The sequence below is a fragment of the Nicotiana sylvestris genome, chromosome 8 (genome assembly GCF_000393655.2).
Source record: "Nicotiana sylvestris chromosome 8, ASM39365v2, whole genome shotgun sequence".
Classification (NCBI taxonomy): domain Eukaryota; kingdom Viridiplantae; phylum Streptophyta; class Magnoliopsida; order Solanales; family Solanaceae; genus Nicotiana; species Nicotiana sylvestris.
Genome location: NC_091064.1, coordinates 3,357,214 through 3,381,089, shown reverse-complemented (window position 1 = coordinate 3,381,089; position 23,876 = coordinate 3,357,214). Strand labels below are relative to the sequence as shown.

At 37.0% G+C, this 23,876-nt stretch overlaps 1 protein-coding gene across 1 annotated transcript; it reads left to right on the top strand.

Moving 5' to 3' along the window:
• Positions 1-4,565: 4,565 nt before the first annotated feature.
• On the top strand, positions 4,566-5,024 carry LOC138874617 (uncharacterized). The gene has a single exon (XM_070153386.1). It carries the CDS (start codon positions 4,566-4,568, stop codon positions 5,022-5,024), a length of 459 nt encoding a protein of 152 aa, XP_070009487.1.
• The last annotated feature ends 18,852 nt before the right edge of the window (positions 5,025-23,876 follow it).

Below are 23,876 nucleotides of genomic sequence, written 5' to 3'. Positions count from 1 at the left end.
TAGATAAAAGTGTCATCATATGTTTATACCAAATCAATCTATCATAATTAATTTTAGTCACAGCCCCACACACAATTATGTTGACCAAACCGTCATTAATCAAACTAAATAGAGAGTAAAAAACACTTTCATTCTCCACTTTTATGGTTTAAACGCCCACTCTTTGTTACATTTTAGCCAAAGTGGGATAGGGTTTGACTTTATGTAATGTGGTGGATGATTCTTAATATATAATAAGTAAGGTGAGAATTGTGGATAAGCCATTTATTGTTGCTCAAGTGGAAAAGAAGTGTACCCCAATTTTTTTTCTTAATGTGCGACTAAGCATGGCTAGCTATTAATAAGATATATGTTTAATTATGATATGATTATATAATTATCTCTTTGCTTGTTATTGATGGACTGATTACACTAACTCTAATGTCCATAAATTAGTATAAACAGTAAAACGCATTATCTAATGTTACATTTGTGAAGGAAAAGAGAGAAAATTTAGCACTACTGTTTCAATCATGTTTCTTGTCGACAATTAACTCGAGATAAATTAAACTACCTAATTAAGAAGGTTGAAGACAATGATCAGGCTAACAAACCTAACAAACCTGATAATTATGCGATCACTTAGTCTTAATTTACAAGAATTAGGACTCTTTATATTAGCTATCCTAGAAAAGTCATATTCTATATTGTATAACCAAAATATAGGATCAATATTTTGTACAAATACATAGGACTCGTGTAACTGAAAACATATTAATACACTGCCTTCTTGACATTGTCTCTGTATCATAATTTCACATGGTATCATAGCTTCTTTGAAGCCAATCACGCTGCCAAATTCAGTTCTTACTACATAATATCAACTCTGTCCATATGACTTCCAACGCCTTTTCAACAGCCTCTCTTCATCATCTCATTGCTTCATGTCCTGTGAAATTGAAGCACTCTAACTATTTGATATAGAGAGCAAAAATGATGCAACTTATCCAAGTAATGAGGTTGAAATATCTTTTTGAAGAAAAGCCAGAAATTATAAACATAGAAGGAACCAACGAAAGCAGTGATAAAGACAATGACAAGGGAGTTGACAAAGCCAGTGACAAAAAGGTTGATACTGCTGATGACTGGGCTGAAAAAATGTGTTGTTAAGGAGTTGGATATCTGGGATAATATCAGAAGAGAGCATGTACCTCATTGTGGGATGCACGACTTTTAAACAGATGTGGGAATGTCTGGAAGAAACCTATCTGCAGGCAACAAAGGACAAGGAATTCCAGTTGAAGCAACAACTTCAACCATCAAGCTGGGCAGTAGAACCATCGATAAGTATCTAAAGGAACCCTGTAACACTATGTAAATTCGGACTATGCATGGATATGTTAAATGAGTATTAATATGACATCTTAGACATATGAAGTCATATCGATATGAGTATGAGTGAAAATAGTTATTTTATAATCAAGACGGAGAGTGAGGTACATAAGATTCGATAAATTGACTAAGTTTATGAAAGGTCTGTCTTCTAGAAGGATTTAGTAAGATTCTGTTAGGAATTAGTGAAAACCTAAAACATAAAAGGTGTAGCCCTCAGCTTTCCAACGATATATTATGGAGTTTGAACGGATTTTTGAGTAAAAAGTTATGTGTGTTTTATTAGACATTGCACAGTATGCGCGCCCAAATAGTCATGTGTGCGACCGCACAGTTGTGGCAGTGCTACTGTCCTGCTGAGCATCCAGGTGCCCGGTTGGGCCTTCAGGTGTGCGGGAGTGCACCCAGGGGGTAATATTTATAGCCCTACTTCGTTCCCCAAACCCCAAAACAAAAAAAACTTGCTCTAGAAAGGGAAGGTCTTAAGAACCTAACTCCTCAAAGGTCTCTCCACCATCCAAGGGTAAGTTCTAATAGTGATCCTAAGTTTATTTCAACTCTGCAAAACCTTATTAACATGGGTAAACCCTTCAAATCATTAGATATTCGATTGGGACATCATTTTTGAGAAATGAAACCCTAGAACTCGAATTCAAGAGGATTGAATGTCAAAAGGTAATATCTTTACCCTCTAATTGGTTATAGCATTGGATTAATGATTATAGACTCTAAGTTCATGATATATGAGTTGATGAGTATGATAGAAAAGCATTGAATGGTTATAGGCTTGGGTTGTTGATTATTGATTATTGATTAAGGGATATTATTTATCTTATGAGTAATAAAGAATGGTATTGATTATAGCAATTTGAGGTTTTAGAATATATCTAGGAGTAAGAGAATGGGTTGTTGGGTGTAGAAACACCATTAATAAGGGATATGGAGCTTTATGCCCACCAAGTATTTGATAAAATGCCTAAGTGACCAAAACATGAGTATTATTGCTAATATAGAATCCCTTTGACTTGTAATGCTATAGATTAAAGTTGAAAGGGTTGGCAAAAATTGTAGTACACTCTGTTGATACCCAATATTTTCCTCATATATTTTTTAATACATATATATACTTTCAAAACGGCACATATGCAGTTATAAGCATGCATAAGTATTTTTTTATAATATTTCTATAATTTTTAAAAGCTCCAAACTGATTTATTTCTCCCCTTTTATTTATAAAATCTCCAATAATTATCCTTCAAATTATTTTTGTGGTGATTTAGTCATCTAAATTCTTTATTTATGCCAAAATATTGTTTAAATATTTTAGTGTATTTTTTATAATTGCATTTACATTTTTTAAGTTAAATTTCATATCTTTGCAATAATAGCCCTACTAATGCATAATTGCATTGTTGATGCATAAAATGATCCTTTATATTTTTAAAATGCTAAACAACTAAGTATGTTTATGGTGTTCCTAGAAATTTAATAATTCTCTCGGTGTAGGATAGTGTGACTTTGCTATTTTGTACCAACTTCACCAGAAAATGTCGCGAGGCCGGCCTTGACGACATGCAACTACTGTGGATCTGAGAGATCTAGTAGTGAAGGAAGTAGATAGAGAGCCAGCTGAGAAATCTGATGAAAAATCTAAGAAAATCAATGGAACATTAATAGAAAAACCAATGGAACAGTGGCCAGCTTTAGCAAAAGGAGCAAAAACACCACCGTTAACTATAGAAGGCTCAAATTCAGCTCAATTGGAACCTAATAAGAGTGTTTCTGCTGTAATTGAGGAAGCTGAGAGGAATGGAGCATGGAAAGGTATGGGGGAAATTGGAGCTCAGAGGAAATTGGAGATCTCGGCTGCGACAAATGCAACGATGAAATGGAAGAGCCTATTCACTGAAAATAAAATGGCTACTCGAGGTATGAATTTACAGTATATTGCCCCTACAATTAAAAATGGGGTCAAGGTAGCTAAATTAGACAAAGAGGTTGTGGAGCGAGCTACTGAAAAATGGAGAATTGTTGTGATTGTGTATATAGTGGGTGAAACTCCTACTATTGTTGTGTTTGAAAGATTTGTCTCATTTCAGTGGAACTTTGCTGCAAAACCATCAATATACCTTCATATTGATGGGTATTTTGTGGTTAAATTTGACACAATAGAGGAAAGAGATGTTGTGCTCTATTCAGGGCCATATATGATGAATAGCAAGCCTGTGGTGGTTAAAGTGTGGATTGCGACTTTTGACTTTGCTAATGAGGTATTGAAAACTATACCACTATGGATCCAATTGCCTAAACTACCTCTTAGGGAAGATGATTCATTGAGTCGAATTGGGAGTACTTTGGGAATACCTATATATGCAGATGCATGTACTACTAGAGTTGAACGCATTTCATATGCTCGAATTCTAGTGGAAATGGATGTGACTAAGCCACTTCCAAAACAGATTATGGTAGAAGATCCTAATGGCAGGGAGTTTGAGCAAGATGTTTGGTACGATTGGATGCCTCAGTATTGCACAAAATGTCTGTAATTGGGACATGTATGCCAAGAACCAAAGAAGGAAGAAATAAAGCAAAGAGGAAGAGACCAAAAGCCACAATAGTTTTGGCGAAGGAAAGAACAAGTGGAAGAGAAGCAGGACAAACCAGCTATTATACAAGTTCAAAAACAGGATGAAACACAGAAAGGAATAGAACAGCCACAACAAGATTTGTCACCACAAAGACAGGAGGATGAGGAAGGTTGGTAGACAGTGAAGAATAAATCTACAGTAAAAACTCAAAATATGGGGGGATAAGCATAGAAATGGGAGCAATACACCAGATCCTTCAACTTCAATGCAGATAAGTGTGGGATCTAATAGTAAGAATAGATGGGAAGTGATGCAGGAGGAGGATGACCCATTCATACCTAGATAAAGATAGTAACATGGAATGTTAGAGGATTGAATAAAGTATATAAGCAAAAAGAAATAAAGAAATATATTAGAGACAATAAGGTAGGTTTAATAGCTATTATTGAGCACAAGGTGAAGCAAGATGTGGCAGGGAAAATCATACAAAAAATTGCACAGAGCTGGAAGTAGAATGACAATTATGTAGCTAGTACAAAAGGAAGAATATGGGTAGTATGAGATCCAGGAGTAGTGGAGTTTGTGCAGCATAGTAAATCTGAGCAGATGATCACAGGGAAGATTACTTTAATTGAGAGCAAGGAAGAATTCTGGTTTTCAGCAATATATGGGGCGCATACTATTGAACAAAGAAAGAACATGTGGGAGGAGTTAACACAGTTGCATATGGAGCTAAAGGGACCTTGGATTGCAATGGGTGACTATAATGCAATACAAAGTTGGGAAGATAGGTACAATGGGAACCCTGTTATGGAAGCAGAGATAAGGGACTTCAATGATTTCTTAGAAAATACAGGAATGATAGAACTTAGATATGTTGGGAGGGAGTTTACATGGACAAATAGCCATGTACATAGCAAAATAGATAGAGCACTAGTAAATGATGGATGGATGATGAATATGAGGCAATTGGAGGTGGTGATGCAGGACCCTTTGTTTTCTGACCATACACCTTTGTGTCTTTATTTTGAGCAGGAACAGCAGAATAATCCAAAACCTTTTTAATTTTTCAACAACCTTGCTGAGCACAAGGAATTTAAAGGCATAGTTAAAGCAACATGGGAGAGGAACATACAAGGACCAGCAATGAAAAGAATCTGGATAAAGCTTAAAAGACTTAAGAATGGGCTGAAGCAACTGCATCAAGAGGAGTATAGCAAAATTCATTAGAAGATCACACTCATAAGGGGAGAGTTACAGAGAATGCAGATGCAAATGAGAGACCTAAACCATAATAGAGTTTGAAGAATGATGAAAAGGATCTAAAAGAGAAGCTAGAAAAATGGAGTACAATTGAGGAGGGTATACTGAAACAAAAGTCCAGGATCCAATGGTTGAGGCTAGGGGATTCAAATTCAGCTTTCTTTCATGCTAGTATAAAGAACAGGAATGCTCAAAAGAAGATTTCAAAGGTAGTCACCCAAACAGGAATGTAGACTCAAAATCAGGAGGAAGTACAACAGGAAATCATTCAGTTCTATTAGAAACTATTAGGAACAGCTGCAGAGGAGATTCCAGCTATTACACCAGATGTGATGAAGAGAGGAAGCATACTGACAAGAGCACAACAAGTAAAACTGATAGAACCTGTGACAAGGGATCAGATTGTCCAAGCACTAAAAAGCATAGATGACTCAAAGGCTCCAGGGTGTGATGGGTATAATTCACTATTCTTTAAAAAGACATGGGCAATTATAGGAGATGAAGTAGTGGAGGCAGTTCAGGACTTCTTTAGAACTTCATAAATGTACAGGCCAATCAACTGCACTACAGTGACTTTAGTTCCTAAAGTGCAAAATCCATCAAGAATATCAGAGTTTAGGCCAATATCATATAGTACTACCATCTATAAAATCATATCCAAAATCATAACTAGCAGACTTCAATAGGTGATGGACTACTTGGTTGATGATAGCCAATCAGCTTTTGTACCAAGGAGGATAATTTCAGACAACATCATTCTAAGCCATGAGATAGTAAAAGGTTATAGCAGGAAGAATATTACTCCAAGATGTTGTTTGAAGATTGATATGAAGAAGGCATATGACTCTGTTGAGTGGTGTTTCTTAGAGCAAATTTTGGACCAACTATGTTTTCCACAAGAGTTCATTACATGGATCATGAAATGTGTAACTACAGTCTCCTACTCTATTCTTATAAATGGTAATCCTATGAAGCCTTTTCCAGTAAAGAAGGGACTGAGACAGGGAGATCCCATGTCCCCTTTTTTGTTTGTGCTAGTAATGGAATACTTTACAAGAATGTTAAAGGGACTTAAGGGAAATAAGTCTTTCAAATTCTATCCAAAATGTGCTAAGCTAAATATAATACAACTCAGTTTTGCAGATGATCTGCTCTTGTTTTGCAAAGGAGACATGGAGTCTGTGAAAGCACTGTATGCTAGTTTTCAAATGTTCTCTAAGGTTTTTAGGCTGGAAGCAAATGTGGAGAAAAGTAGCATATACTTTGGGGGAGTGAATCAGACAATGCAACTTGATATATTGGATCATCTAGGTTTCTTAAAGGGTGAGCTGCCTATAATATACCTAGTGGTCCCTCTCAGTACAAAGAGGCTATCAATAACTCAGTGTAAGCCACTAATTGACAAGATCATTGGCAAGATTACTAGCTGGACTTCAAAGTTTTTGTCTTATGCAGGGAGATTACAACTTATTAAAAGTGTTCTTTTCTCAATACAAACTTTCTGGCCTCAGATTTTTACATTACCTAGGAAGTTGATACAAATGATTGAGAGTGTGTGCAAAAGGTTCCTCTGGACAGGAGGTGTTGATGTATCACATAGGGCACTTATTGCTTGGGATAGAATCTGTATGCCAAAGGTAGCAGGGGGATGAACATTATGGACATCTAATTGTGGAATAAGGCAGTTGTATCCAAATTGCTGTGGAAAATATGCAATAAGAAGGATAAACTATGGGTAAAATGGATACATTGTTACTATGGAAGAAGAGCTAGTCTATGGAAGAGCAAACCAATGCAGGCATCTTGGATTGTACAGAAGATACTAAAGGCTGCTGAATATTTGGAAGAAGTGGGGATACAAGAAGAAGAACTTAGTCAGATGCAATGCTTCACCATACAGAAGATGTATAAGAAGTTCCAGGGTGAGTATCCAAAATGCTCATGGAGAAGATTAATCTGTAACAACTATAGAGCTCCTAGATGGTTATTCATACTATACTTAAACTTACATGGGAGGCTGTTAACAAGAGATAGAGTGGCAAAGTGGAGTCAAATTGATGATCTATCATGTCCATTGTGTGCAAGAGAACCAGAAAGTGCAGAACATTTGTTCTTTAAGTGTGGAGTAACATCACAAATCTGGGATAACTTATTGGAATGGCAAGGAGTCCAAAGAAAAGCAAAAGGGTAGAATGAAGAAGTTCAATGGGCAGAGGTGCATGCAAAGGGGAAATCTGCAAATTCAAATGTGTATAGATTCTGTTTGGCAGCATGCGTCTATCACATATGGAATGAGAGGAACTTGAGGATCTTTCAAGGGAAAGCTAGGCAAAATAAGGCCATCATACGAGTAATAGAACAGGAAATTCATAGTTGTGGTAGTAAATACAAGAAGTTAGATAGCAAGCTACAGGAGATGAAAGAGTATCCTAAATTTTGAAATAGTACTAGACTGTTATACAGAGTTTCTTTTTATTTTTTTGTCTGTAATTAGGAGAAACGGGAAAGTATAGGACTTGGGGCATGATGTCCAAGATCCTAATAAATGAGAATTGTAAAGATTATACTTGGTTTGTGAAATAAAAAATTTTACTTACCAAAAAAAATGCTAAACAACTATTTTTAATCATTTTAGTACACTAAAATATTTTTTTTGGAAATCGTTTATTATTTTTATAAATTATATAGTATTGAAAATGGCTATTTAAAATCTGGCCTAATTTCATTTCAATTTTAGCCCCAATCCAACCCCAATACCAGCCCAATTTTCAATTAAATTACCCAGCCCAGGAACCCCAGGCCCAAATGCCCATCTGCCGAACCCAATACCCGGCCAAATCCTGGTCGTTGATCATTTTGATCAATGGTACAGGTTCCCCCTTTCCATAATTAAACTAACCTATACCCCAAAACTCTAATCATTTACCACCCTTCCCCCACTATCACCTAATCCTCTCATCTCTCAAAAGGTCTCAACCAAAACCCTAATCTCCAAACGCCGTCACTCACCTACTGCCCTCCTATGATGGTTCTTCACCGCCTCATGCCTCTAATGGCCTCCTGTTTTCTATGGCGTCTCCATTTTGTATCCTTGAAGAGATCATCAAGGGACCTAGGTGGTCTATTTATACCTTGGGTTTTTTTTGTTGTTTTCAGGCCATTTGGTTCAACCTTGAGTAAGATCTTTTTGATTCTCATCTTGAATTCATAGTCTCCTAAGTCTAAGTCCTCATCTCTGTTTTGCCTCTCAAAACTTAATTTTATCTTTGATCCTCTCAGATCTGTACATATCTGATATGGATTGAACGTATTTCACATGTTTCTTGAAAGTTTTCTGATTTTTCAAGCGATTTTCCGTTCTTCCTAAAACTAGGGTTTACTGAAACTCGTCTTCTCAAGTTTTCCTGATTTTCTAGTGTTAATCATCTTTTCTTAGGTATTATTGGCTGATTTATGCTAAGATTGTCTGCACCCTAACTAGTTTATGTTAAAGCCCTAATTTTCTTGTGTTTTTGCGTCGATTCTGTGCCTTTCTGAACTACTTGTTACATTGTTGGTGTTGTGCATTGACTTTCATGATTTTCCCCTGTAGCCTAATTCAGTATCTTGTGACTTCTACCCTAGTTCATCTCTACTAGGGTTTCTGAGTCGATCTCTCGGTCATTTGTGTGCGTTTATGAAGTTTTGTTCAGCCTACTCATCTATTTTTGGAAAACTTATATTTTCCCTCTCTTTAAATCAATATTATTTTGAATTTTGATTTACTAATTTGCTTGTTCAAAATTATGTGTTGATTATTGATTTATTCCCTTGTTTACGACTCTAATTATTTTTATTACCTTAATTTTCTGTAATGTCATTGATTCTTCCCGATTACTTTCTTAATTTAAACCTCTGCTTGTTTGCCCCTTTACTTAGGTCTGATTTTATTTTCTTTCCTTAAGTGACTCTTGTCCTTTAACCGTTGGGTATTTGTCCTTAATTAAAGGAAGACTGTGCTAATTTCGTGTGTGATTGATTTTGTAATTTTCTTGATTGCTGAATTACGATTTCTTTACCTTATTCTGCTCCACTCCTAAACTGCTATATATACTCTCCCTTACTCTCAGTTCAAGAACAACAAACACAAGTTCAAAGAACACATACTCACACTCAAAACTCTCCTTTCTTGCTCTGCTACTTGTGATAATCACTAATCCAGCCGCCTGTAAGTCAAGGCTAGATATTGAATTGCACTTGCTTTACATTCTGTGCTCTCTTCATTAACTGGTATGTCTCCAGTTAGATTTTAAAACTCAACTTCATGTGTTCTATGCCTATACATTTGTTCTTGTTCCTGTATTGGTTATTCAATTTGGTTTCTCTGTTTGCTATTATTAAGCATGTCTAGATTTTGCCTTATGAGTAATTAGCATGACTAACTTCATTTAGTTCTTTGATATTTGTCCAGTATGTTTACCTAGTTCCCTTACCCCTCCCTTTAATTGGTATGAATTTGTTAGTTATTTAGTCTTCTAGTGCATTCAATTGGTCCTGATTGTGTTCAATTCTGTTCAGCATATCTTTGTTGCCAACATGATTCTGTCATATTCTTTCTCTATGTCTATGACCAATCCATTCAGTATACTCCTAGTTGTTCTAGATATTTGTTGCATCAGTTCCCTGTTTATGTAGTCTCAATCCTATATGTTTCCTAATTCCCTTCACTCATTGTTTGTGAACCAGTCGGTTAAGTGAATCTGGGTAGTCCTTGATTAATTGGGTTGTTTGCTGAGTGTGTTTTCCTTAGAAAGATTTCAAAATTGCTGCTCCTACTCATAACATTCTTCTCAAAAACTGGTCACTCCTAGTATTTTTTTTTAAAAAAAACTGTTTCTGAATCTTTTCACTTCTAACTATTTACCAAACTCTTTCAAAGTCATCATGCACTCTCACACTACTCCTAGAATATTAGGTTTTGCCCCTCTAGCATGTGTACTGCCTTGAGATCCTTGAGATCTCTCTGAACTCTGGCATGTCAGAGCTGACCTTTCCACACTGCACCTAAATCAGTTATTATTTGAGAAAAGATCTAGGTGTGAGCACTGCCCGGGATCTTTGAGATCCTTAGGGAATTCTGACATACCTAGACACAAAATTGGCTATGGAACTCTGGCATTTGAGGCTATTGGAGGTTGGGAAGTCACTTGGGCCTGCTTCAGGATCCCTATAGTTAACTTCTTCTCTTTTTTTTATTTGTTTATGTAATTTATTCCGCTGGTCTATAATAATTATTTGTAAATAACATTGGGGTGATTAGTGAAAAGGGGTGGGTAGTTATATATATGTTGGGTAAATCGGGTAGATACCATGCCTATAAGGTTGTGTTAATTTGCTATGTTTGCTTTACTTTCACAATATTAGAAACCATGGCTATAGGATCCAGATGGCTTTAATAATAGAGATCATGCCTATAGGGTTAAAATTAGCCTTATATTTAGATATCATGCCTATAGAGATAAAGTAATTAAAGTTCAATTTTTGTTACACCATGTATTCACATTCGTCTTCTTAGATATCATCCCTATAAGTTCAAGAGTCAGCTTTAATAACTAGATACCATGCCTATAGGGATTAAACTCGGCTCTAATAGAAATCATGCATATAGAACTTTAAATCATTTTAGTTAAATAAATTAGTCTAATTCATGTTTGAATTGGTTTAATTTACTATCCGTTTCTTTAAATACGTTTTATCAAATACTGTCTTAATTAATGCTGCTAGAAAATATGTTTATTGGATCTCAAGTTGTCCGTTTAAAATTGATCATTGTTTTACTGCATTCCTAATAGATATCATGCTCTTAGGACACCACTCTTACACGCATAGGCAAGCCTCTAGGGCGATTTAAATTCTGCAACTACGAAACTGTGCTTTATTATTTAAAATTGTTCAAATTTAACAGGTCTAAAAAAATCAGTAGGCAAGCTAATAGGTCTTTGACACTTTGTCCTAATTCAATACTGTATAATCCCTGCTCACCTAGATATCATGTTCTAAGATTGTCTCTTAAATACCTGACTGTTGTCTGAGACGTGCATTTATTTGTTCTGCTTGTGGAGGTAAAAAATGTGAGCCATTACTTGTTCCTTCTTTATGTGCAGTCCTAACTATTTTGATTGGCGCTTAGACTTTTCTCCTTTAAATAACTTAGGAGAGTCTAGAATTGTCCAAAGTAGAGGTCCTAAGTACCTCCAGGGCCACGAGTAAGGGAAAGGTAGTGCACGCATAGGCATTTTCAAGGTTGCTAGAGCACTTTAGGCTAGGACCAAGGGGAGGGAATTGGGTAGTAAAGATATGATGATTACGCGGTAATATCACGTGTAGCCCCTCATTGAGAAGTGTTTACCGGGCATTGTGTGGGGTGATCCTATAGGCCAACCAACCTAGGACCCGTTTTTCCCAATTCCTGATGTTTAAACTTTACTTTTCTATATATATGTAATTTTTTCAAGTCTTTTCCTTTTTATCTCATTACTTGAGTCATACAATGTCCAAAACATGCCATTATTTGTAATGATGTGTTTAAACTGTTTATTTGTTTAGAGGACTATTTCATAAGTATAAGTTCAGTCGGGACCTGCCGTTATGGATCGAGAGGCGTGTCTAACACCTTCCCATCAAGGTTATTTCAAGCCCTTACCCTAAATATCTGGTAATGCAAACTAGTCCAAAAGTTACTTGCTCTAGGTGCCCTAACGCACTATAATCCATTAGGTGGCGACTCTTCAAAAAATCCAAATTCCCAAAAGAAAATAAATTATTAACCCCCCCCCATGAATGTCGGAACCCGGACCTCTATCTCTGCGGAGGGAAAAAATGGGGCGCGACAGCATGGCGACTCTGCTGGGGATACCTTTAGGCTCTTACCATAACAAACTTATCTTTTGTGAATTAGTCCAAGCAGGCTCCATCCCACGTACCCTTTCCCTTATTTGGATTTAACTGTCTACTTTCTTCTAGCATTTATGATTCTTTTATTCCTCAAACTGACTTGTCTCTTTATTTTATTTTCCGTAACTGTCTTTCAATTATTTAAATACTGTATTTCCTACGTGCAAATACTTGATTACATGCTATTTATTGTTGCATAAACCATGATCCACATCGCATTTCACCCGTGCATATCAAATCCTATAGCAACGCTTGATGAGTGGTTGCGCTCTTCCTATTTATTACCCTTAAATTCAAAAAGGCTTATTTGCGGTAAAACTAGTCGAAAAGCGGTGCAATCGATGGTTCTGTGCCTTTTCCCCTCAAGTTGTCCGCTTAAGGGTACCAGTCTAGACCCCCATAGTAACCTTACTCTGATTATAATTGTGCATGCATCATGGTCAAACTTAGTCGGATTAATATGTTGTCTCCATAATAATCCTTTAAGACAAGCCTTATCCAAAAGTCCACCAGGGTTTCCGTAATTCCAACGGACACAACCACGCTCTATGTATTAATTTGGAGAACTAAATGCCAATATGCTAATCATGAATATATAAATAGTCGAGTCTGGTAGGGGAGAAGGCCCTAACCCTTTTGTTTTGCAGAAAATGAAGCACGAGGTTCCTAGATTCGGAATGGTTAGCAACATTCCACCATTGCTGCTAGATTGGTGGGAGGACCTTTTCTCAACTGACAAGAAATATGTAAGAAAGTACCTGGGTAACTTGCCTTCCCTGCTAGACATTGAGCCAAACAACAAGTTGATCGAGGCTACCACTTTGTTTTGGGACAGTGAGAGGTCTGTATTTCATTTCGGCGACATAGAAATGACATCACTTCTAAAAGAAATTGGAGGGCTTGCGGGATTGACTTGGAATATTTTCGGGTTATTGGTGCCAGAGAACTGTACCGGTAAAGGGCTTTTTAAGATGATGGGGCTGAAGAAAAAAGCTGACCTGGTATGCTTGAAGGAATCTTACATACCCTTCGAATATCTGTATGAGAGGTATGGCCATAGCAAGTCCTATCATACCTACCATGATGAGCTCTCTCTCACTTCTCTGTGCCACATCCACGGCAGAGTGTTCGTGTTCATTGTATGCTTTTTAGGCCTGATAGTATGAAAAGGGAAAGAATACACACTAGGTTGGCCATGGTCGCCAAGACTTTGATGGAAGGGATCAATGGACAAACATACACTATAGTCCTCATGATCATAGCCGACATCTACAGGGCTCTGGAGCGCTGTTAAAGAGGGGTCAAGCATTTCGAGAGTTGTAACTTGTTGCTGCAGTTGTGGTTGTTAGAACATTTTCAAAAGGGTCATTATCGCCAAGAATTTCTGTGAAGGGCTTGGAATGACCATATTTCCTTCCATCACCCCAAGTGGATGTCTTACATTCCAGACAGGTTTGCTCATCCGGAAAGGGCCAAAGAATGGGTAGAGTTCTTCGACAATCTGACCGATGAACAGGTGCAATGGATGTTTGAATGGTTCCCAACAAACAAATTTATCATCAAATCCAGGGATGCTCCACACCTGGTGCTGATTGGATTGAGAGGGATATATTCTTATGTCCCTATCCGAGTTATGAGGCAAGCAGGTAGGAAACAGGTTGTACCAAGGGTTGCCGATGAGTCATTTCAAGGCAGACTTTCAAGACGACGATGTCCCTTACAAGTGACAAGCTCAGCACATGTGGCACTGCAAAATCATTGTGGAAAAGAACACCATTGAGCCAGAAAGGTATCATGCGGGGTGTGAACCTCTCTACCCATCATGGTTAGAGGACAATCTAAAAGGAATGGTGATGTTAGGAGCCGGTCGAGGGAAAAGAATCATAGACGAAGAAGATGAAGCGCAAGTCAAATACAACAGGCTGCGCAAGAGGGTCCACGACTCTGAGAATGAGCACCGGGAAATACATGAAAGGAATGTAAGGTTGATTGAAGAATGGAAAGAAATGGCAGTCACTTCTAATAGGAAGTTAGAATATCTGGAGCGAGGAATAGTGGAGCTGGAAGGTAAAGTCATAAAGAGGATCGAGGATTGCCAGAATGCTGAAGGAACTGAAGGAGGACATCTGGCCAGAGCCTACTTGTTGCTCAGTCTGCACGAGCTGGGGGACCTGTATGATGGAGTTAGGAAGATTGAATCTGGGGAAGGTCCTTCTGGGACCAAATATGCTAGATTTATTTGCTTTCCTGAAATGTAATAAGGACAAGTGTCAGTAGTGACTTATTTTTCTATTATCTTAGTATCGTTTTGGGATTCGTCTATTTTATATTATGAAATGAAGTATTTGTTGGCATCTAAAGTTCTCCAAATCTACTAGTCACTAGGCCTACCTCGGGCACAGCGAGGCTCCCCAAATTAGGACACGAATTTATATTCCCGCAATATGTGTTTAAGTACTGCAAACATTTCAGAATCCTCACTGACTTGTTACCTTTTTGTTTTTCCTTATTTTGATTATTCTCATCCCCTTAGGTTGGTTCGCTCATACTAGCCTCATCAGCATATCATACCAAATCTAGAGGCCCTCCACTTCCTCCTCCTCCAAGCAATACAAAAGGCAAAGAAAAAGCAAAAATGGACGACTTAAGTGGTATACAAAAGGAGAATATTGAGAACGCAAAAACTTCAGATGGTCATAGTACTCCGACCCCGAATGACCTAGTCTTGAGATTAGATCAAAAGATATTGGAATTGCAAGGAGAACTTGAGCAGGTTCGCAACTTAGCAAACTTGTCACTTACCCTGAATGTCACCGACATTAACCATCAAAACATAAAGAGGTAGAGGCTTCAGGCCTACTGGATAGAAGAACAATCAAAATACTCAAGGATCTGGAAATGCTGCTAAGGGACAGGAAACCACAGGATCATCAGCCTGCTAGATATGTGGCAGGAACAATTGCACTACAATAAAGTGCTTCTAGAGATGTGACTTCTCCTATCAAGTACCATAAGATTTGCCATAGGCTCTTGCTACACTCAATGTGAACAATCAGAGTGGTGGAGATAATGCTCACTATATGGATTCTAGAGCAAGCAATCACATGACCAACAATTTAGGTAACTTATCCAACCTTAAACCTTACAATGGAAATGATAAAATTTTAGTAGGAAATGGACAAGAACTGGATATCACACATGTTGGAAAGGGAACAATTTCTGGTTTAAGCATGAGTGAAGTGTTAGTAGTTCCTAAGCTCAAAAAGAAATTGTTATATGTAAGTAAGATTACTAGAGATAATTCCTGCTCCATTGAGTTCGATGAATCATCTTTTGCTGTAAAGAACAAGAGGACAGGAACACTGATGGCCAAGGGTGCTAAAAGAGGAGAGATATATGCCTTAAGGTGGACAACCTGCTTTCTTTGAGTGCAACACAGACAAGGAGAATCTCTAGTGATATTTGGCATGCCAGACTTGGGCATCCAAATTCTAAGTCCTTATAAGTACTTAGTAACAATAAGTCTATCAATGTCACATGTTGGAACAAAACTCCTACAGTTTTTGTTAGTTATCAAATGGGAAAAGGTTGTAAACTACCATTCATGTTGAGAAATAAAGTTGAGAATGAACCTCTATTGAAAATTCACTGTGACTTATGGGGTCCTACTCTTGTTGAATCTTCCCAACTTATGAAATACTATGCTATATTTTTTATGATCACATTAGATATACTTGATTGTATCCTTTAAAAAGAAAATCTGACTACTTTGAAACATTTGTCAAATTCCACAAAATGGTTGAGAAACAATATTCAAAGAGTATCAAGATCTTTCAATGTGATGGTGGAGGTGAATTTTCAAGTTCTGAACTTGTTAAGTACTTAGAAGACTGTGGCATTGTAAGACATATTTCATGTTCCCACACTCCTAAGCAAAATTGCATTGTAGAAAGGAAACATAGATATATAGTGGAAACTTGATTGACACTATTACTACATGATAGGTTACCTTTATATTTATGGACTGAAGCATTTCTCACATCAGTATTCCTGATAAATAGATTTTCGTCATTTGTGCTTAAAAAGGAAATGTCATTTCACAAATTGCATGGTTCACACCCTGATTACAACACTTTGAAAGTGTTTGCGTGTAGGTGTTTTCCTTACTTAAAAGGAAAACACAAGTTCTCACCTAAGTCGTATCCATGTTTATTCATTGGTTACATCATTTTGCGTAAAGGCTATAGGTGTTATCATCCAATTACAATGTATATGATTTAACCACTAAGGCTTTGCTGATCCAATGTATCCTAACCATGTCTGTCTCTTGAAGAACGCACTATATGGTCTCAAACAAGCTCCTAGTGTTTTGTTTGAGAGATTTAGTCTATTCCTACTTCATCTTAGTTTCAAATGCTGTCGAGCTGATTATTCCTTATTTACTCTCCATGATGCAGAAGGAACAATATTACTTCTGTTATATGTAGATGAGATAATTGTAACAAAAAGCAATTCAAGGCAGATATGGGGAAGTAGTGCAAAAGCTGGGGCATGAATTTGCTATGAATGATCTTGGACCCTTGAGTTACTTTTTAGTATTGAAGTAAGCTATTGTCCTGGAGGAATCCATTTAAAGCAAAGAAAATATGCAAATGATCTGCTTAGAAAAGTGGATAGGGAAAATGTAAAAACAATGTATACTCCACTAGCTCAGAAGCATGTTGAACAAGAAGCATCTGGCAAAGTAGTTGATCCCTCGGCTTACAGAAGCATTGTAGGAAACTAGTAGTACCTCACACTCACAAGACCTGACATTACTCATGTTGTTAATCTTGCGAGTCAATTTATGCAGAATCCAAACATCATGCATCTTCAGGCAATAAAGAGAATATTGAGGTATGTCAAAGGAACCATTGATCATGGACTGAGAATTATATCATAGTCTTCCTTCAGGCTGTATGGATTCTCAAATGTAGAATGGGTAGGATGTGCCATTACAAGGAGGTCTACTACTGTATATAGTATATACTTTGGTGAAAATTGTCTCTCCTGGTCATCAAGGAAGCAGAACAATGTTGCAAGGTCAAGTGCTAAAGCAGAGTATAGAGCATTGGCAGCAACTACAACTGAACTTACCTGGATAAGTTACATTCTACAACACATTGGAATGTATATCAAGACTTCTCCTGTCTTATTTTGTGACAATTGAGTGCTCTATACATGACTTCAAATCCAGTAATGTATTTTAGAACTAAGCATGTAGAACAACATTACCACTTTTTTAGAGAAAAGGTAGCTTAAGTACAATTGATTACTCAGTTTGTTAGGTCCAAGGACCAACTAGCAGATGTTCGTACAAAGGCTCTTGTCAAAGACCAGTTCCAATTCTTTTGAGAAAAGCTAGGTGTAGTGAAGTCACCTTCCACTAGCTTGAGGGGAAGTGTTGAAGATAATGATCAGGCTAACAAACCCGATAACTATGTAATTATTTAGTCTTAATTTACAAGAATTAAGACTCTTTGTATTAGCTATCCTAGAAGAGTCTTACTTTATGTTGTATAGCCAAAATATAGGATCAATATTTTGTATAAATACATAGGACTCATGTAGCTGAAAACATATCAATACACTATCTTCTTGACATTGTCTCTGTACCATAATTTCACAAAGAATAGTAGTGTGTACTTACACACAGTGGACACTTATTGAATACAATATCAGATATAATAAAGAAATCATGGAAAAATCCTAACAGCACGTGGATATTAATTCTTGAGTTTATTTGAGGCTAATATCCTAAGTTATGAAATCCAACATGGAAATTGCCAACACCTTAACTCTATGTTTTTTCCTTTTTCTTTGTTGAAGATCATTGAATGGTCTTTTGTCTAATATGCATAGCCAATTCAGATTACATAGACTTTCCACTACTAGCTTCCAGTAGAGTAAAATTAGCTGACATTTTACTAATTACCATATTATTGCCACGACCCAATTTCCATATAGGTCGTGATGGCGACCAACGTTACCGCTAGGTAAACCAACAATGAATTCAACATAAAATTTTCTTTTTTAATAAATTGCTAAGTACTCCAAATTCCTTTTTGTTAAGAAAATACAGAGTAAAAATAATAAAATAAAATGACGACCACTAAGTGGGCAAATGTAGTGAAATGATTACTCCAAAATAATAAAGTCTAACTACTCTCTGAAATAAGGTGGACAGAAAATAAATACAAAAGAGAGACTCTAGGTGCTGTAGAACATCTTAGGAAGCAGCTCACCACTAGGCCTCGGGATATCGGGGATGCGCTCCGGTATGACCGCCAGATGCACCTGCCTCAGATCCTGCATGATTAGTGCAGAAGTGTAGCGTGAGTACATAAACAACATGTACCCAGTAAGTATCTAGTCTAACCTCAAAGAAGTAGTGACGAGGGGTCGACATCGACACTTACTATGGGCTAACAGTATAAATACAACAATTCTAAGTAAGCATGGACGAGGTAAGTAATAATAATAATTCAATAACAAGCAGTGAATAAATATTCCTTTCACCAATAGTAGATTCCAAGTAAACTTTTGCCATTAATAGTTATAATCTCACAAGCCACAAAGTAATATCAAGTATAATTAGGCTTCGAGTATTATTAAGCACAATTTATGCCGAGGTCGTACGGCCCAATCCAGAATAATGTATACAATGCCGAGGGTCGTGCAGCACGAACCATAGATGCATTTATTCTACTGTTGAGGCGTTTGTCCTACTTCACAAGAAGAGAAGATACTTTATAAACATTCGATTTATAAGTTATTATGAGGCTAATATACAAAGAAGCACAATTTTTTATTAACGGTGAAGTAACCCGCCAAAACTCAAGTAAGTGAAATTCGGTCTTTTACAATTCTTTTATCAAGTTTAAATATAATTTAAACACTTTAATTAACAAGTAGGATGCAAATATTACAAGTATTTAATGATTTGGGTCCTAAACTACCCGGACATAAGCATAATTAGTTGCTACGCACGGACTTTCATCACCTCGTGCCTACGTAGCTCCCACAATTAGAAGCAAATATTAATTTACATCACCTATGGGGTAAATTCCCTTTTACAAAGTTAGGCAAGAGACTTACATTGTCTCGAAGCTCGCTTTCCAGCCTCAAATTCACTTTAAAGCCTCAACTTGGTGTCGAACAATCCGAAACTAGTCAAATGTTTAAATTAGTTAATACGTATTCAAAAGTTCATATTCTAACTATTATAGTGATTACCCAACCCCAATTGAAAGATTCCTAAAATTCATCCCGGGCCAACGTACTCGGATTTCGAAAATTTTCAAAGATAAATGTTACCCATAACCTCCCGACTCTCAAATATATAATTTTCACCCATTTCCATAATCGTTTTCGTGGTTAAATCTTATTTTTATCAAAACCTAGGTTTTTCAACTAAACCCATAATTTTCACAATTTTACATGTTAAAATCTACCCATAATCTATGTATTAAACTAACATAGGATAGGAATTGCTTATCTTCAAAAGCTAGGTTAAACCTCTCTTCAAAGAGCTCCACAATTGCGCAAGAGAATGAAAAATGCGAGGAAATGGCCTAAGTCCCGTTTTGAAAACAAGACACTGCCCAGCTACCCCTTATTCGCGAACACGGAAAGCGTCTCACATTTGCGAAGGCAAACGGTCCAGGCCTAGAAAATTTGTCCATCGCAAAGTGGCTAGGGCCTCGCAAACGTGGAGGCTTAACTGCCATGCCCTGCCCTGCCCTGCCCTACGCGAACACGAGGGAACCTTCGTGAACGCGAAGACAAACGGTGCCACCCCCCCCCCAGGTCGCCTTACCCTTCGCGAACGTGAAGGTCAGTTCCCCAGAGCTTCGCGATCGCGAGCTCTTTTCTGTGAACGCATAGCAAAAAGATTCACCAGTGTTACACCCCATATTTTCGTACGTGAGAGTATATCACAAGTCAATTGATGTAAGCTCAAAAATGAGATTGTCTTTGAAAGTACATAAAGTAAGTTAATCGTGTTACCTTGGAGGTTACAAATATTTAATATCATGAATAACAAGTACCAATAGTGTTGGAAGGCTTAGAAGCTAAACGGATTGAAGAAAATAAGTTTCGTCGAAAGTCGACAAGTGGGGAATATTATAACATATACTTTTGGGGTGATACTAGGGTTATTAATATGATAAGGAGGTTATGTTATGAGTTATTTTAGTTGTATGATTGTCGTGTGTTATGTTTTTAAGTCTAGCAAGTTGTGGAATAAAAGTTGGCAAAGGTCATCACAAGTTACATTTATAAATGTGCTGAAAATTAGGTCAACTGTATATGGAATTTTCTCCACATTTACTTTAAATTATGGGGTGATCCACCTACCAAATTGAATATCTACGAGTCTAGTTTCTAACGCATTAAATTTTTTGTCGATACAATGATCGAGGAGAGAGATATTTGTATTTTCTCAAGACTGCAGGAAGCAGCTCTCTATGGGACCCACATAGGCGGTTTAGATACATTGATATATATATATATATATAAGATTCCTCAACCTCGTTTTAACTCATTCTTTTTCAGTATTTTCAGACCCTAGACACCTAAAAAAAACTCTCTCAAGATTCTCTTATGATCCAAGACCCAAACAAAGGGCAGACAACACAAATCAAGTGTCGGGAATCCCATCGCGCTAGAAAGCTTCTTGTTCTTCTTGTTGTTGCTGATTTTTGGGTGGTTCCAGCTCATATGGGAGGTTTTTTTAAGTGGTTTAAGTTCTTTATACTCTCCCAAGGTTTTCACATCAACCCTAGGTTGTTTAAAGTCTTGCAAATGGATTACACCATATTTCAACATCAAATGTTAGTTCTGGTGAAGAACAACACCTCTTTGAGGTTGTGTTGTCATTGAGAATAGTTGTGGGCTGTGTTTGGCTGAAATTTCAGGTTGTTGCTATTGGATAAGGTGATTATAACATCCTACTAATTGTGCTTAAGCTTGCTTGTATGTTTGTTAAGTTGTTAGGATGATAAACTACAAGATAATACTTGGATTAGCTTAAGTCACTTTTATGGTGTTGTATTGCCATTGAGGGCTGCTGTAAGCTAAATATAACTTGGATTTCATCTTGAAGATACTATAGGAGATATGTTTATTGTGTTCTTTCATGTGCTTAAGGTTATCTTGATGAAGTTAAATGGATAAACTAGACATGAACTAGTGAATAAAGTTGCTAATTGAAGATAATTGGAGTTGTGGATTGTTTCCTTAGTTATAAATATATGGTATGAGGATGGAATCATTGATGAATGACTTTGTTATCATGTTAATAATGTTGTTAAGTTAATGTATGAAGTCTATAAGGGGTGATATGGGTTATACAGATTCCAATCGGAGCTTGCCGCTCGTCGTAAAGTAGTTGTGACTTGTTATTGTTATATGGTGTCTTGTTATTGATATTTATATGTTGTTGGATTTCTATAGTTGTTGTTGTTGGTATATGGTATTAGAAGAGGCCCTTGTTACAGGGGATCTGCTGCCCAAAACTACATAAACGGGCTACTAGTTTAAGTTGCGGACTTAGCCTTTACTCAACACTGATTTTGAATCTCCGTATGCTATGGTAGATTGAGTTGAGTTGTTGAAGAATTTCTTGGAAGGTATTAAGGACTCAACAGAGTTAAGGTATGTTAAAGCACTTCCTTCTTTCTTTTGGTATGATCTAAAGTGAACCGAATATAAACGATACGCTATTTCATAACGGATCTACTCCTAGCAACTAAGGTTGTCCAAGTTGTTCTTTCCTTATAAAGTTATTCTAATCATGTATGTATAATGCTTGAATTCTATTGAGATTCATATTGATGGTATGATGTCCATAACATTAATAGAAGGTGAAACAACCATATGTCACTCCAAAAGGTTTAGAACGTGATTCCATGAGTCGAGCAAGCATAATATATTTGTATCTATTTTACTCTATAGAATCGCACTATAGTTGGCCTGGTACGACACCTATTGTACAACCACTGATCAGTTGAGTTTTACCGAGCTCCATGTGGTCGGATACGATTCTACCGAGCCTTATGATAGCTAGATACATTTTTACTGAGTCCTCTTCAAGGACGGGTACGATATGATGATGATGATGCCCACAGAGGTGTATGTTTTTAAAAGTATATGTATATATATATATATATATATATATATATATATATATATATATATATATATATTTGAATCATGCATTTCATGTTAGTCGCCTTGTAAAGACCCAGCCGGTCATTTTGAGAATTTACGTCTCGTTTAACGGCATAAAGACTTGAGCAGTTTTGTATTATGTGTTATGACTTGCGTGCATGGTCGAGTTCAGTTACCGGATGATTTAGAGTCAAATTGGAAGAAGGATTCTAGTTTTGGAATCTTAAGCGGTAAGAGTTGATCGGAATTTAATTTTTGTATAAATAGATTCGAAATAGGTTTTGGGTGATTTTAATAGCTTTGTATGATGGTTTTGGACTTAGGAATGCGTCCAGATTTGGATTTGGAGTTCCGTAAAGTAATTTGAAGCATTTCTGCAAAAGTTGGAAAAGTTGAAATTTGGAAGGTTGAGAGGTTTGACCAATGGTTGATTTTGGTGTTATCCAAGTCAGAATGCGATTCCGAGGGTTGTAAAAGTTCCGCTATGTTATTTGGGACTTGCCTGTATAATTTGGCATCATTTTGGGTTGATTTGATAGGGTTCGGCTCGGGTTTTAGAAGTTGGAAGATTTGAAAGTTCATAAGTTCGATTCATGGTGTGATTCGTAGTTTCGATATTGTTGATGTGATTTGAGACCTCGAGCGAGTCTGTGTTAGGTTATGGAACTTGTTGGTATGTAGACGGGTCCCGGGGGACTTGGGTGTGTTTCGGATGGGCTACGGGCCATTTCCTTCTATTTATGGACTATTGTTTTCTGTCATCTAGTTTCCTTCATCGTGTTCGTGTCCTTGTATCTGCATTCGCGTAGTGTTATTTTGGAGGATGAAATATTTCCTCTTCACGTTCACAATCTTCTGCTTGCGTTCGCAAAGTTATGCCCCTCCATTCTTCGCGTTCGCATTCTTTCGCTCACATTTGCAAGGTGTGCCATTCCATTCTTCGTGTTCGCATACTACTTCATGCGTTCGCATCGCTCAGTCATTGGGGCATTATATTTTACTCTTCGCGTTCTCGAAGCACATCTTGGCAGCCTTCTTTTTTTCTTCTTCATGAACGCAATCAGTCTTCCGCGTTCAGATGCATTGATGCCGGGGCAGAATATAGTACTATATTCCGAGGGTTAGCCATTTTCACCATTTTTGAGTCTAGAGCTCAATTTTGAGCGATTCTTTGTAGGGTTTTCAAGCAATTCGATTGGGTAGGTGTTCTTCACCTAGAATATATTATATTCCATGATTTTATCTTTATTTTTATCATCTAACGTGTGCTTTGAGTTGAGGGAAAATGGGGATTTTGAAGAAAAACTTTCAAAGTGTAAAATGTTGATTTGATGGACGAAATGATTTCAGAATTTGATAATTTATGTATGGTTGAACTCGTATCGGAATGGGTATTCGGGTTTTGTGAAATTTATCGGGTTCTAAGGTGCAGGCCCGGGGTCGACTTTTGGGTTGACTTTTAGTTTTTTATAAAGATTGAGGGTTTATGATCTAAAATAGTTTCTT